At 46.4% G+C, this 16,787-nt stretch overlaps 1 protein-coding gene across 2 annotated transcripts in view; it reads right to left on the bottom strand.

The window, feature by feature from the left end:
* Window positions 1-1,994, bottom strand: part of ROBO4 (roundabout guidance receptor 4) — a 1,158,575-nt gene extending 1,156,581 nt beyond the window's left edge. For both annotated transcript variants that reach the window (XM_068240264.1, XM_068240265.1), the window contains exon 1: window positions 1,823-1,994. In XM_068240264.1, the coding sequence (XP_068096365.1) occupies window positions 1,823-1,889 (67 nt within the window). In that variant the 5' untranslated portion in view covers window positions 1,890-1,994. The remainder of the gene's footprint in view (window positions 1-1,822) is intronic.
* Window positions 1,995-16,787: the final 14,793 nt, after the last annotated feature.

The raw sequence follows: 16,787 nt of genomic DNA, 5'->3' as shown, positions 1-16,787 counted from the left end.
CTGGTTGCATATAATATGCTGTAAATAATGTTTTAGAGCAAAGTTGAAATGCAGGGTTATATTCCGCTTTAAGGCCATCTGTCCACCAGCTGAAGCTCAGCAGAAGAAAGGTGTTGCAACAGAGCAACGACCTGTCCCAAAGCATTGAAGTAAATCACCAACAGAATGGCTTAAACAGAAGAAAATACGCCTTCTGGAGTGGCCCAGTCGGAGTCCTGACCTCAACCCGATTGAGATGCTGTGGTATGACCTCAAGAAAGCAATTTACACCAGACATTGCTGAACTGAAACAGTTCTGTAAAGAGGAATGATCAAAAATTATTTCAGACCATTCTGCACATCTGATCTGCAACTACAGGAAACGTTTGGTTGAAGTTATTGCTGTCAAAGGAGGTTCAACCAGTTATTAAATCCAAGAGTTCACATACCTTTTCCACCTGCACTGTGAATGTTTACATGGTGTGTTCAATTAAAACATGGAAACATTTAATTATTTGTGTGGTATTAGTTTAAGCAGTAGGGCTGCTCAAATCCGAAACCGGGAGACATCCGGATAGTTCTATCCGGATATCTCCCAGAAAACCTGTGCGGGGGGGGGGGTCAATCTTACCTGTCTGACATCTTCTTTGGTCGTCCCTCGGCGCCTCCCACGATACGCTCCACGCTCGTCACGTGATTACAAACACTTCCTCCTTCCGGGTTGAAGGAGGAAGTGTTTGTAATCACGTGACGAGCGTGGAGCGTATCGTGGGAGGCGCCGAGGGACGACCAAAGAAGATGTCAGACAGGTAAGATTGACCCCCCCCCCCCCCCAGGTTTACTGGGAGATATTCGGATAGCAACTATCCGGATGTCTCCCGGTTTCGGATTTGAGCAGCCCTATTAAGCAGACTATGATTGTCTATTGTTGTGACTTAGATGAAAGAGTAACCAAGCAGCTCAGGGTGACCCAAACTACTAGGAATGTATAGGGGGATAAAAGGAACCAAAAAGCCCTCCTACTAAAAAAGCAAAGCTTGGTGTAATTGCCTTCTTAAAACAGAAGGAAATTTGCAATAATTCAGTTATAAATGAACATTTGTGGTTACCCACAATGCACACCTACTAAATATGCAAATTATCCCTTGTTGCCCTTTTTGACTTAGATGAAGATCAGATCACATTTTATGACCAATTTTTGCAGAAATCCATATAATTCCAAAGGGTTCACATACTTTTTATTGCTACTGTATTAACAATCCATGTGCAGCATTTAGGAAGCCATAATAATACTTTAACTGCAAACAGTAATATGAGTACATAATAACTGAGCAATCTGTGATTGTCCAACACTAAGATCTGAATGATAAGGATATTGTTGATTGTCCCTCTGTGCAGCCACTGGTTGGAAAACAATTGCTTACAGTACAGAATTATATGGCCGATGAAAAGTTTCTTTGGTCTTAGAAATATTTTGAAGGTTTTTCTTTTCTTTTTAGATTATTGGATAGAATGGGTCTATAGACATTCTCTGGATCAGATATAAGGAGCAGCAGGAACTATAGGTCTCAATGTGCACCATAATCATTATCTGGGTTTACTGCTCCAGAGTCCAGTACAGAGAAGCGCTGATTTATCAAGACAGGTGCAAAGACCACTGAAGCAAAAGTAGAGCAAATGCCCAGAGCAACCAATAAGATTGTAGTTGAAACACAATTTCTGATGAGTTGTTTGGGGCATTTCCTAAATTTCTGGTACGTTTAATTTGTAACTGACTTGCTAACATAGTGCCACAATGCAGGGAGTGTTATGCTGTCTTCTCATATGATTGTTTAGTGCTTACCTTGTAGTGGTCGACTCTCTGTGCCATATGCAGCTGTCACCAGAAACACAAACCAGCATGTTAACATTGCTCTTCTGCATGTAATAACAAACACTGGTGTCCTCTAGTAAGTTTAATCTTCTTCTACCCAGGCAGTCCACATTCCAGGGCTCTGAGACACAATACCCTCCTCTCTACACATCTAAGAGGATTCATGGGTCCTATTTCCTCACAGTGTTGGAGAATGGGGGCTCCTCCCATCAATATCAAAACGCAAATCTGAGTTACAGGATAAACACACTCTGCAGTAACATTTTCCCAACACTTGTACTGTACTTACACTATCAGAATATAGCGTACGTACAAAAAGGGCGCCTGGACAAAAAGGGCGCGGGGTGTAAACTCTAAATAATAATTAATCATTAATAGGGTTTATAAAAATAGTGTGCTATATTTTGTTTACAAATAAAGTTTAACAAAATTATAAATCATTAAATAATGTTTATAAAATCGGAAATTGTGAAAACGTTAATCTTCCCTATTTCTAAAGTTAAACTTATAATTACTTTTATTAAAAAAACAATAATATATGTTTAATTGTTATAATTGTATATTATTGTGAATAACCTTCATTTATGGTTTGTTCTTATAATAAAATCTGAAAATATTCTTTATAACGATGATATAAATAGAAGTACGTTCGTAATAAGTGTTGTAAAACATTAGTAATTATTACTAAAATTTTACTAAAACTATACCTAAGCCTACTCTTACACAGAACCCTCCCTGTACCTATCCCTAACCCCTAGACCCCCCTGTTGGTGCCTAAACCTAAGACCCCCCTGTTGGTGCCTAAACCTAAGACCCCCCTGTTGGTGCCTAAACCTAAGACCCCCCTGTTGGTGCCTAAACCTAAGACCCCCCCTGTTGGTGCCTAAGTAACCCTCCCTGTACCTACCCCTAACCCCTAGACCCCCCTGTTGGTGCCTAAACCTAAGACCCCCCTGTTGGTGCCTAAACCTAAGACCCCCCTGTTGGTGCCTAAACCTAAGACCCCCCTGTTGGTGCCTAAACCTAAGACCCCCCCTGTTGGTGCCTAAGTAACCCTCCCTGTACCTACCCCTAACCCCTAGACCCCCCTGTTGGTGCCTAAACCTAAGACCCCCCTGTTGGTGCCTAAACCTAAGACCCCCCTGTTGATGCCTAAACCTAAGACCCCCCTGTTGGTGCCTAAACCTAAGACCCCCCTGGTGGTGCCTAAACCTAAGACCCCCCTGTTAGTGCCTAAACCTAAGACCCCCCTGTTGGTGCCTAAACCTAAGACCCCCCTGGTGGTGCCTAAACCTAAGACCCCCCTGTTAGTGCCTAAACCTAAGACCCCCCTGTTGGTGCCTAAACCTAAGACCCCCCTGTTGGTGCCTAAACCTAAGACCCCCCCTGTTGGTGCCTAAGTAACCCTCCCTGTACCTACCCCTAACGCCTAGACCCCCCTGTTGGTGCCTAAACCTAAGACCCCCCTGTTGGTGCCTAAACCTAAGACCCCCCTGTTGGTGCCTAAACCTAAGACCCCCCTGTTAGTGCCTAAACCTAAAACCCCCCTGGTGGTGCCTAAACCTAAGACCCCCCTGGTGGTGCCTAAACCTAAGACCCCCCTTTATTATGTGGATAATAATGTTTTACTAATTATGGATGCAAAAAATATATTCCAATTTACATTACGTACTGATCGCTTTATTTTGTGAATAATGTTCTAAAAACAGTAAGGGATAAAACTTTAAATAAAAAAATATATTCCAATTTACATTACGTACTGATCGCTTTGTTTTGTGAATAATGTTTTAAAAACAGTAAGGGATAAAACTTTAAATAATGTTTTAATTATTTAAATAAGATAAATATATTTAGTATTTTCATAAACGTTATTCGGCACGGGTGCATTTTATAAACGTAAATGAACACAAGCTCAGTTATAAATCATTAAACAGCTCCGGGCGCCGTTTGTAAACTTTATTTAGCTCCGGGCGCCGTTTGTAAACTTTATTTAGCTCCGGCGCCCTTTTTTCCTGCTCTGCGCCCATTAAACGTTATTTATTATGGGAGTGAATGGCGGCGCCCTTTTTGTCCACTAGCTGCCTGCGCCCTTTTTTCCCAGCTCCCAGAATATATCCCAAATGTGTCTCTTTGCTAGGAACAGTCATTATTTTTCAAAACAAAATTACCCTGTCATTGTTTTTGCTCCTCCCTTGTTTTTCTTTCAGGCCTCATGATATTCTATGTTCTACATAAATACATTTGTTATTTAATTGTTATGCTTACAGAATAAATTAAACCTCTAAATTATTGCATTGCTTAAAGGGAACCTGTACTGAGTAAAATTATTTAAAATAAACACATGAGGTAACTTCAAATGAACATTACATAGTTACCTTGCCATCAGTTCTTCTCAGAAGCTCACAATTTTCTTCTGACAATGATCCCTTCCAGTTCTGACAACATTTTGTCAGAACTGAAATATATCAGTTGCTGTCAGTTATATAGCAGTCGCTGTCAGTTCCAGCTGAGAGGAGAACTGATGTGTCCATGTTTCCCTATGGCTCAAGTGGGCAATATTACAGTTTAACTGTGTGCTGGCCAGGAAGCTGTTATAAGGTAATGACCATTTTCAAAATGGAGGACGGAGAATTTCATTGATCACAGTGGACAAACAGGACACAGGAGAGGAGAAAGAGATTGATGAATAGACTACACAGCAGGTAAGTATGACTTGTGTATGGTTATTTTGACTTTTAATTTTCAGTACAGGTTTTCTTTAACCTTCTTGATTTTTTGTGCCAAATTGGCAGAAATCTGTTTTTTGTTTTTTGTTTTTGTTTCATGTAAAGCTACCAGAGTGGTAGCTACATGAAACACCACTAGAGGGCGCATGTGTCCCTCTAGTGCGATCGTTGCCGGCATCTATAACAAACAGGGGAACGCGTATATAACGCGCTCCCCTGTTTGGCTTCTCCTGTCGCCATGGCGACGATCGGAATGACGTCATGGACGTCAGCCAACGTCCTGACATCAGGAGCCTCAGATCCAGCCCATAGCGCTGCCCGGAACTCATTGGTCCGGGCAGCGCAGGGCTCTGGTGGGGGCCCTCTTCTGCCGCTGCGTGCGGGCGATCGCCGCAGAGCGGCGGCGATCAAGCTGTGCGTGCGGCTAGCAAAGTGCTAGCTGCACGCACAGCACTTTAAATGGGGCAAATCGCCCCACCAGGGACTGAGATATCTTCCTGCGCGGCATAGCCCGAGCTCAGTTGGGCTTACCGCCAGCAAGGTTAAAGGACCACTATCATGAAAAAAGTAGGCAGTTAAAGCATAACTCCCAACTGTCCCTCTTTTGGAAGGACAGTGCCTCTTTTGGGAGCCCTGTCCCTCTTTTCTCCTCATTTGTCCCTCTTTCAGGACTTTATCCCACTTTCTATGTAAATATATATATTTCTCTACTAAAAAATGTCTTTGATTCACTCTAAACTTTATTCCCATCCTTTAAATTGATATATTACTAATTTTTAGCAATGGCTTGAACCTCTGATTTTAGGTTCGCACACCTTGAACACGAACTTCCACAAAAGTTTGCGTTCGCGCGAACCATGCAAAACGCAATAGACTTCAATGGGCAGGCGAACTTTCAAAACTTCAAACACTGTTTCTGGCCACAAAAGTGATGGAAAAGATGTTTCAAGGGGTCTAACACCTGGAGTGGGGCATGGCGGAGTGGGATACATGACAAAAGTCCCGGGGAAAATTACGGATTTGACACACGGCAGGGTTTTAAGGGCAGAAATCGCATTGCATTGCTAAATTGGGGGCATAAAGTGCTTTAAAACATCTTGCGTGTGTATACATCAATCAGGTAGTGTCAGTAGTGTACTGCTTCACACTGAAAGACCAAACTCACTGTGTAACGCACCGCAAACAGCTGTTTGTGTAGTGATGGCCGTGCTGGACTGGTGCGCACGATGGCGAGAGTGCAGGCGATGGCGGTTTTCAAGCTCATATGGTTGGGCTGAGGAACCTCAATGACAGAACAACAGTGACTGTCCAGCTGATCAAATTTGGTCTGTCCACATTAATGAAGCAACAACCTTATTATCTTGGGTCAGGTGTACCCCCTAACACACTCAAATAGGTCATTGCTTCATTGTGATACGCAAGCCCCTTCACCGCGGCAAGGTAACGATCACGAAGGGGAACTGACACATGTACATGCCTTTTGTTTTGTTGTTGCAGCTGCAGTGCAGCCAGAAAAATTAGGCAGGCATGTACACAAACCAGAAACAATATTATTGTTTTTTTTTTTAGCCCTAAAAATTCAGGAATCCACCTGGAGTTCTGGACCCTGTTGGTGGTGGCGTAGAAGGCAGTCAAGCGGCCTGCGGGCAGAGATGCTGTGTGGGGACCAACTTAGTCTCGGGGCAGGCAGTCACACGGCGTGCAGGCAGAGATGCTGTGTGTGGGGACTGACTTCGTCTTCGGACAGGCAGTAGCCCTCCGGGATCCATGCCACAATTTTGATAAAGGTGAGGTACTGAAAACTTTTTTGATCTAGGCAACTTCTCTTCTCACTGACAATACGTATTGTTTAGGAGAAAAAAAACACTGGAACCACACATACAACCACCATGCACACCTAGCACTGATTACCTAGTATGATGGCCCAGATGATTAACAACTGAAGTAAAGTTCTTCCGCAAAGGCCAAGAACTGGCCTAAGTTCACTCCACACTATGTAAGTGAATATTCTTCAACATAAAGTCCCGTAATGATGTCCAAGTGGAGCACAGCATATGGCAAAGAATATATACAGTGATGTGAAAAACTATTTGCCCCCTTCCTGATTTCTTATTCTTTTGGCTGTTTGTCACACTTAACCACTTGCCGACCAGGGGTGATTTGCCTGATCTGTGCTGCGTGGGCTCTCCAGCCCGCAGCACAGATCAGTATTATGCCAGGGCGATCCGACTTCCTCCCTTTTTTCCCCACTAGGGGGATGTCCTGCCGGGGGGGTCTGATCGCCGCCGGCCATCTGCGTTTTGCGGGGGGGGGGCTCCCCCCTCCGCAGCCATTTCCGCCCTCTGCCTCCTTACCTCCCTCCCTCCCTCTCTCCGTAATGCGCAGGACGGAGTTCCGTCCTGCGCATTGAAGGATAGGCTTCCGCCTATCAGATGCCGGCGATCCCCGGCCAATCAGAGGCCGGGGATCGCCGATCTGCCCTACGGCGCTGCTGCGCAGCAGGCGCCATAAGATGTAAGCAGCGGGGATTTCTTCCCCGCGTGTTTACATTTTGCCGGCGAGCCGCGATCGGCGGCTCTCCGGCTGTTCACGGAGACACCCTTCGTGAACTGACATGGAAAGGCCGCTCCCATGGTAGCGGCCTTTCCATGGTAACCCGCAGCGGCCGTTTCCATGGTAACCCGCAGACGACCAGTTTACGCCAATCGGCGTTAGCTGGTCGTCAAGAGGTTAAATGTTTCTGCTCATCAAAAACCGTTAACTATTAGTCAAAGATAACATAATTGAACACAAAATTCAGTTTTAAATGATGGTTTTTATTAATTAGTGAGGAAAAAAAACTCCCAATCTACATGGCCCTGTGTGAAAAAGTGATTGCCCCCCTTGTTAAAAAATAACTTAACTGTGGTTTATCACACCTGAGTTCAATTTCTGTAGTCACCCCCAGGCCTGATTACTGCCACACCTGTTTCAATCAAGAAATCACTTAAATAGGAGCTATCTGATACAGAGAAGTAGACCAAAAGCACCTCAAAAGCTAGACAGCATGCCAAGACCCAAAGAAATTCAGGAACAAATGAGAACAAAAGTAATTGAGAGCTATCAGTCTGGTAAAGGTTATACAGCCATTTCTAAAGCTTTGGGACTCCAGTGAACCACAGTGTGAGAGCCATTATCCACAAATGGCAAAAACATGGAACAGTGATGAACCTTCCCAGGAGTGGCCGGCCGACCAAAATTACCCCAAGAGCGCAGAGAAAACTCATCCGAGAGGCCACAAAAGACCCCAGGACAACATCTTAAGAACTGCAGGCCTCACTTGCCTCAATTAAGGTCAGTGCTTACGACTCCACCATAAGAAAGAGACTGGGCAAAAACGGTCTGCATGGCAGATATCCAAGGCGCAAACCACTTTTAAGCAAAAAGAACATCAAGGCTTGACTCAATTTTGCTAAAAAAACATCTCAATGATTGCCAAGACTTTTGGGAAAATACCTTGTGGACCGACGAGACAAAAGTTGAACTTTTTGGGAGGTGCGTGTCCCGTTACATCTGGCGTAGAAGTAACACAGCATTTCAGCAAAAGAACATCATACCAACAGTAAAATATGGTGGTGGTAGTGTGATGGTCTGGGGTTGTTTTGTTGCTTCAGGACCTGGAAGGCTTGCTGTGATAGATGGAACCATGAATTCTACTGTCTACCAAAAAATCCTGAAGGAGAATGTCCGGCCATCTGTTCGTCAACTCAAGCTGAAGCGATCTTGGGTGCTGCAGCAGGACAATGACCCAAAACACACCAGCAAATCCACCTCTGAATGGCTGAAGAAAAACAAAATGAAGACTTTGGAGTGGCCTAGTCAAAGTCCTGACCTGAATCCTATTGAGATGTTGTGGCATGACCTTAAAAAGGCGGTTCATGCTAGAAAACCCTCAAATAAAGCTGAATTACAACAATTCTGCAAAGATGAGTGGGCCAAAATTCCTCCAGAGCGCTGTAAAAGACTCATTGCAAGTTATCACAAATGCTTGATTGCAGTTATTGCTGCTAAGGGTGGCCCAACCAGTTATTAGGTTCAGGGGGCAATTTCTTTTTCACACAGGGCCATGTAGGTTTTGAGTTTTTTTTTCTCACTAAATAATAAAAACCATCATTTCAAACTGCATTTTGTGTTCAATTGTGTTATCTTTGACTAATAGTTAACGGTTTTTGATGAGCAGAAACATTTAAGTGTGACAAACATGCAAAAGAATAAGAAATCAGGAAGGGGGCAAATAGTTTTTCACATCACTTTAGCAAGACAGAAGAACAATCCCTGCGCACTCTTCAACCAATGAATGGTTTGCCTCCAAAGGTGCTGCTCCAAATGCTGGGTGGTGCCAGCGTATTTGTGCAGAAAATGGAAAGAAAACAGGAGCGCACCTCTGGTGCAATAAATCCTTTTATTTCAATAGACACACAATAAAAGTTACACTCACGGTGTATAATTGTACAGATACGCCTGTCAGGCCTGCCGGCAAACGTCTCCTGTCACCCGCGCTTGGCCAGAGCAGCGGGGAGCGTGATGGTTGGCATAGAGGTCGGGAGCGGTGGGCGGAGCCAGGTCGCGGGGATGCCGTCTGACGTCACGACGCGTTTCGGCGTTAACCACGCCTTCGTCAGGTGACGTGACGTGACGGCGGGGACGGCGGACATTTAATTCCATCGAAGTGGGTGGGGGGGTGGATCCGGGGGGAGTGGTTATACTAGAACGGAACCACCTACTGCATCGCGCAATGCTAACTACAGAAGATACATAGTTGCAATAAAACCACATCTAAGCGTAAAATCAATAAAAATCAATTAAAAATAGGCATTAGAAACATAGACTTTAACACAACAAATAACAATAAGAATATTCAAATATAAAGTGCAAATTGCAAATACATACGTACACATTGTTCTATATAGAACATGGTGTTATAGGTCGGGCGAATAGATGCATACAAGCGTATGATAACTCGCTTGTTGGTCCTAGATATAGAGCATTAGTCAGAAGCAACGCGAACCACGAATGTTATAAATGCATAGCCTGACCCTCAATTGGCAGAGTGTTAGATTAACTGTTAGGGGTCAAAACTTTACAGCGATTGCCCATGCCTTAGATATGACCAAAGGACATGAGGGAGAGACAGTAAACTACAGTGGGGCTAAGGAAATGGTCCTATGGACCCTTCGTAGCTGGTTCTATATTATCCCAAATACTGGGGTGGGGGAGATGCTAGTGGAAGAAATAAGCTTAAATGGCACCCCGAGCATATAAGAAACGGTTATAACCTGAATATCAGTACTGGGGTGCTTTTGTAGGTAAAGCCAGCTCAGTGCTAAAGGCGGCTAAGTGCTATCCATGCGACTTGACGGTCGCATCTGGAGAGAACAGTTCACTTTACCCCCCCTCTCCCCCCCCCCCCCCCCCCCAGGTTCCCCTTGCACACAGTTATCACCACATGATTCATATTGTTAGCTGAGACGGCATAGGGCCCTGTAACAAATATCCCCCTCCATCCTGTCACTCTGGCCAAGGGCGGGTGACAGGAGACGTTTGCCGGCAAGCCTGACAGGCGCATCTGTACAATTATACACCGTGAGTGTAACTTTTATTGCGTGTCTATTGAAGTAAAAGGATTTATTGCACCAGAGGTGCGCTCCTGTTTTCTTTCCATTTTTTCACATCACTGTAACTGATCAGAAGATGCAACAAACTGACAGGCTCCAAAAAGCAAGCAGAGATTTGGCATCAGAGTAAACCATGCCTGAGTTCATGCAGTCAAGAGCCAGCAAAGCATATAATGCAGCAGTGGGCAGAAGCAAGCAAGAGTTCATGTAGCAGTTTGCCTAAATTAGCTGTATGCAAATATGGAGCCTGAATGCAGTCATAGAAAACCACATACTGTAACGCTCCTGGTGATTCTGCGTGTGGCCAGTCCACCGTTGTGATGTGCTGCTGTTCTCAGTGACAATGCCTCCAGCTGCACTGAAGGTCCTTTCTGACAGGACGCTTGAGACAGGGCAAGCCAGAAATTGGATGGCAAGTTGTGACAGCTCTGACCACAGGTCAAGCCTGCGCACCCAGTAGTCCAGGGGTTCAACGCTGCTCAGAGTGTCTGCATCTGCAGTTAAGGCCAGGTAGTCGGCTACCTGCCGGTTGAGGCATTGGTGGAGGGTGGATCCGGAAAGGCTAAGGTGAGGCATTGGACTAAGGAATGTCCGCATGTCCGACATCACCATGAGATCGCTACAGCGTTCCGTCCTTCCCTGCGTGGACATGGGAGGAGGAGAAGATTACTGGCAGTGGCACCTTTATTCCATTGTGCTGTGACATCACCCTTAAATGCACTGTAAAGCATACTTGCCAGCTTATTGTGCAAGTGCTGCATCCTTTCCGCCTTCTGTTGATTTGGTAACATCTCCGCCACTTTGTGCTTATACCGAGGGTCTAGTAGTGTTGCCACCCAGTACAGGTCATTCCCCTTGAGTTTTTTTATATGGGGGTCCCTCAACAGGCTGGGCAGCATGAAAGACCCCATCTGCACAAAGTTGGATGCCGACCTACTATCCATCTCCTCTTGCTCTTCCTCAGTGATGTCAGGTAAGTTCTCCTCTTCCCCCTAGCCACGAACAATACCACGGGAAAGGTGAGCAGCACAAGCCCCCTGTGACACCTGCTGCGGTTGTTTTTCCGCCTCCTCCTCCTCAAAAATAAAAAAAACACCTTCCTCATCTGACTCCTCTTCCCCAGATGACTCCTCCTCCTCTTCCCCCTCCTCCTTTTGTGCTGCAGCAGGTGTTGATGAAAAATCTTGCTCTGGTTGTTATGGTTCCCACAACTCTTCCTCCTCTTCTTGTTCACACTGGTCTACAGCTCGATCCACCACTCTACGCACGGCACGCTCCAGGAGGAAAGCATATGGGATCAAGTCGCTGATGGTGCCTTCACTGCGACTCACCAGGTTTGTCACCTCCTCAAATGGACGCATGAGCATGCAGGCATTATGCTTGAGTGTCCAGTACCTTGGCAAGAAAATCCTCAGCTCCCCAGAGCCTGCTCTAGCACCGTAACTGTACAGATACTCGTTGATGCAAATATGGAGCCTGAATGCATTTATAGAAAACCACATACTGTACCGCTCCTGGTGATTCTGCGTGTGGCCAGTCCACCGTTGTGATGTGCTGCTGTTCTCAGTGACAATGCCTCCAGCTGCGCTGAAGGTCCTTTCTGACAAGACGCTTGAGACAGGGCAAGCCAGAAATTGGATGGCAAATTGTGACAGCTCTGACCACAGGTCAAGCCTGCGCACCCAGTAGTCCAGGGGTTCAACGCTGCTCAGAGTGTCTGCATCTGCAGTTAAGGCCAGGTAGTCAGCTACCTGCCGGTTGAGGCGTTGGTGGAGGGTGGATCCGGAAAGGCTAAGGCGAGGCGTTGGACTAAGGAATGTCCGCATGTCCGACATCACCATGAGATCGCTAGAGCGTTCCGTCCTTGCCTGCGTGGACATGGGAGGAGGAGAAGATTACTGGCAGTGGCACCTTTATTCTGCTGTGCTGTGACATCACCCTTAAATGCACTGTAAAGCATACTTGCCAGCTTATTGTGCAAGTGCTGCATCCTTTCTGCCTTCAGTTGATTTGGTAACATCTCCACCACTTTGTGCTTATACCGAGGGTCTAGTAGTGTTGCCACCCAGTAAAGGTCATTCTCCTTGAGTTTTTTTATATGGGGGTCCCTCAACAGGCTGGGCAGCATGAAAGACCCCATCTGCACAAAGTTGTATGCCGACCTACTATCCATCTCCTCTTGCTCTTCCTCAGTGATGTCAGGTAAGTTCTCCTCTTCCCCCTAGTCACGAACAATACCACGGGAAAGGTGAGCAGCACAAGCCCCCTGTGACGCCTGCTGCGGTTGTTTTTCCGCCTCCTCCTCAAAAAAAAAAAAACACCTTCCTCATCTGACTCCTCTTCCCCAGATGACTCCTCCTCCTCCTCCCCCTCCTCCTTTTGTGCTGCCGCAGGTGTTGATGACAAATCTTGCCCTGGTTGTTATGGTTCCCACAACTCTTCCTCCTCTTCATGTTCACACTGCTCTACAGCTTGATCCACCACTCTACGCACGGCACAGTCCAGGAAGAAAGCATATGGGATCAAGTCGCTGATGGTGCCTTCACTGCGACTCACCAGGTTTGTCACCTCCTCAAACGAACGCATGAGCCTGCAGGCATTACGCATGAGTGTCCAGTACCTTGGCAAGAAAATCCTCAGCTCCCCAGAGCCTGCTCTAGCACCGTAGCTGTACAGATACTTGTTGACGGCTTTCTCCTGTTGTAGCAGGTGGTCAAACATGAGGAACGTTGAATTCCAGCGAGTCGGGCTATTGCAAATCAAGCGCCTCACCAACAAGTTGTTTCTCTGCTGAATATCAGCCAAGCGTGCCATGGCCGTGTAGGAACACCTGAAATGCCCACACACCTTCCTGGACTGCTTCAGGACCTACTGTAAGCCTGGGTACTTACACACAAATCTTTGGATTATTAGATTCAGCACCTTGTGCCATGCAGGGTACATGTGTCAACTTTCCAAAACTCAAAGCCAAAGTAAGATTGCTGCTATTGTCACACACTATGTTGCCAATCTCCAGTTGGTGCGGGGTCAGCCACTGATCCACCTGTTTGTTCGGAGCAGCCAGGAGAGCTGCTCCAGTGTGACTCTCGGCTTTGAGGCAAGACATGTCCAAGATGGCATGACACCGTCATACCTGGCATACAGCATAGGCACTGGGGAGCTGGAGGTGTGTAGTTGGAGAGGAGATTGCAACACCAGTAGAGTAGCACTGTCACTCAGTCAAGGAGGAGGAGGAGGATGACAGCGAAGAGGATGTAGCAGGAGGAGTAGGAGGAGAAGGAGAGGAGGTGGCAGCAGGCCTGCCTGCAAGCCGTGGATGTGTCACAACTAGGTCCGCTGCACAGCCACGTACTCCCTGCTTGCCGGTGGTCGCCAGGTTGACCCAATGTGCTGTATAAGTAATGTACCTGCCCTGAACATGCTTTGCAGAGCAGGCATCCATGGTCAGATGGACCCTTGACCCAACGCTGTGTGCCAGAGATGACACCACTTGCCTTTCAACATCATGGTACAGTTTGGGTATCGCCTTTTTTGAGAAATAATTGCAGTCTGGTATCTTCCACTACGGTGTTCCAATCAGCACAAATTTTAGGAAGGCCTAAGAGTCCACCAGCTGGTATGGTAACAGCTGGCGAGCTAAGCCAGCAGTCAGACTTCGTGCAAGGGGGTGACTGGCAGACATTGGCTTCTTCTGCTCAAAGATTTCCTTCACAGACACCTGGCTGCTGTGGGCAGCGGAGCAGGAATCGCTCAAGCTAAGAGGCTGTTTTGCCTCACGGGAAGGGTTTTTAAACACTCTAACATCGCTCACCACCGTAGTGGGTAAAATTAATTGCAGCAAAACATGGGGAAAGGTTCAATAATGATATTTATTGAGCTACAATCCTGTTATAATTATCATCTAGACTTGCAGAATCATAGTTAAGTTGTATTTGAGTAATTAGTGAGCACCAATATTCTTACCAAGTATTGTAGCATCACCCAGAGAAGATCGGGGGAACTCAGCGACCTCAGAGGGGAAATACCTGGCAACACAAACAGACGGCATGTCTGCTTGTCCTTCGAGAGTCCCAACTCAAAAGTATTTTTCCCTCCTTTATATAGACAGAATTCAATGTCTGCGCAGGCATAGAACATGTTTCATCCATGCACCTGTGTAGATAAGGGCGCGTGATCACCATGTGCCTATATCAGTGCACCTGTGCAGACAAGGCACATGACTGCGTGATCACAACGTGCTTTAGAAGTGTCACAGAACACGTCTGACTATTTTTGCTTATGTGAGAACTTGCACATCATCTCATATTTTGACTAGTGTTGTAGATAGCAAAATTCTCATGGTCAGTCTTCCATGAGAATGTTATGGTTAGAAATATCTCATAGCCAGTTTTTGATGAGAATGAACAAAAGTGTTATTTTGAACTATAACTGATTTATAAAAGAGGCTAACATATATATCGTGGACACCAATCTTATCAATTAATCAATCAGACATTCTTGTCACTTTTGTATCTCAGAGGCGGAGTGGAGGAGGGTGGCTGTGAAGGTGCAAGGGATAAAGCGGCTGAAGATGCTGCACCTGAAGGAGGAAAAGAAGGTGGAGGGTGGCTTTGCTTTTGTGTGCAGCTTTTCCTCAAGTGGTCATCCCATTGCAGTTTGTGCTTTTTCATCATGTGCCTTCGTAAGGCAATTGTCCCTACGCGGGTCTTGGTCTTTCCATGGCTCAGTTTTTGGTGGCAGAGAGTACAGATGGCATCGCTCTCATCTAATGCAGACATACAAAAAAATGTTCACACCGCTGAGCCCTGGGATGATGCCACTATGGTGGTGGCGGCAGCAGCTGACCTTGAAGGGCATGTTGGCTGGCCGTTATACTCACCGGCCTCCTTCCAGGTTTTGCTGCAGTTCGGGGTTCCGTTTGCGCAGGAGCGCGCAGGAAAGGTGGATATTTAACCTGCTTGTACCATGGTATAACGCCGTACGGCGTGCCGCGCATGTATTCTCGCGCATCCGCATGTTTGGTTGCATCTACGCGTGTGCGGGACGTTACAGACAATAGTATGCATGCGCAATGTAATTGTGATGTTTGTGCGCGTGCGCGTTGTAAGGCGTACCGCTGTACACATGCACGTGTATCAATTGGCGCCAAAGGCCCTATTTAAGGCCATCTGTATAACAGGTCAGTGCTGTCTGTTTGTGCAGCTTGCCAGTAGTGCTACCCGTTACTCTGCTTGCCTGTATCCTGATTGTCTACCTGTTACTGAACCTTGGCTTGGCCTGACTACGCTTGAACTCCGCCTGTCCCGACTCTTGGCTTGTTACCCGTTTTGCTTGAACTCTGCCGGCCCTGACCTTTTGCTTGTTATCCACTGTTGAATGAACTCTGCCCTGATCCTGGACCGTCTGACTACGCCTCTGCCTGTTGATTCTGTACCTCGCATTGATCCATAGCTCTACAACGCAGTATCATCTGTTCTCCAAGTCACTGTTAGGACCTTCTTAAGCGCAACCGGGTGGGCACTAGGCCCAATGGGCCGAGGGGTGAAGACCCGTGGTCACTTAGACTCTGTGCTTGGAAGGTACTGCTCTCAGTGGCGAGGTCAACAGCCTCCTGTAATCATAACAGAACAGACAGCCATAATGGATGCTGCCGGAGCTCAGTCAGACATGGACACTCTCTGCACGATGGTTTCTGAACTCAGCCTCTCTGTCCAGAACATACAGAGCAACTTTGTGCAACTTCAGTCTCAAGTTCAAAACTTGCTGATCTCAGGGCCACCTGCTCCTGCAACCAATGTCACTGTTACTACACCAAGCCCAGAGTCTAAAGTTCCACTTCCAGACCGATTCTCTGGAGACCGAAGCAAGTTCAGGACTTTTAAAGGAGCTTGTCTGCTACTCTTTAGCCTACAGCCCAGAACTTACGCTAGTGAACCAGCTAAAGTGGGTACTGTAATTTCACTTTTACAAGATGAACCTCAGGCTTGGGCCTTACAACTCAAAGAGCAGAATCATCCAGCTTTAACCTTGGTTACTTCCCTTTTTGAAGCTCTTGCAGAACTTTATGATGACCCAGCTCGTACAGATTCAGCTGAGTCGGCTCTTCAGAATCTCTGCCAAGGTCGTAGACCAGTTGAAGAGTACATCTCGGATTTCTGCCGCTCGAGCGGTGATACTGAATGGAATCACGCTGCCTTAAAGTTTCAATTTCGCTTAGGACTATCAGATCAGTTAAAGGATGAACTAGGGTTGGCATTCCTGCAACTTTAAGAGATCTCATACAGTTGTCTACCCAGATTGATAGATGATTACGAGAACGGAGACTTGAGAGAGCCGGAGCTCCCCGTACAGCTTGAAACTTTCCTTCTTGTAATCTTCCTCCTTTTCCCTTGCCACCTTCAAGTATGCCCACTCCAGCTAGTCCTGAGGAACCTGAACCGATGCAATTAGGTTTAACCAGGACCCCTTTAACCACAGAAGAAAGACAATGTCATAGACAGGCCAATCTGTGCATGTATTGTGGCGCCTCTGGTCATTTCCGCAACAACTGTCCAA

Source organism: Hyperolius riggenbachi, chromosome 6, assembly GCF_040937935.1.
Source record: "Hyperolius riggenbachi isolate aHypRig1 chromosome 6, aHypRig1.pri, whole genome shotgun sequence".
Classification (NCBI taxonomy): domain Eukaryota; kingdom Metazoa; phylum Chordata; class Amphibia; order Anura; family Hyperoliidae; genus Hyperolius; species Hyperolius riggenbachi.
The sequence above is the reverse complement of the archived record's forward strand: the minus strand, read 5'-3'. Positions and strand labels throughout refer to the sequence as shown.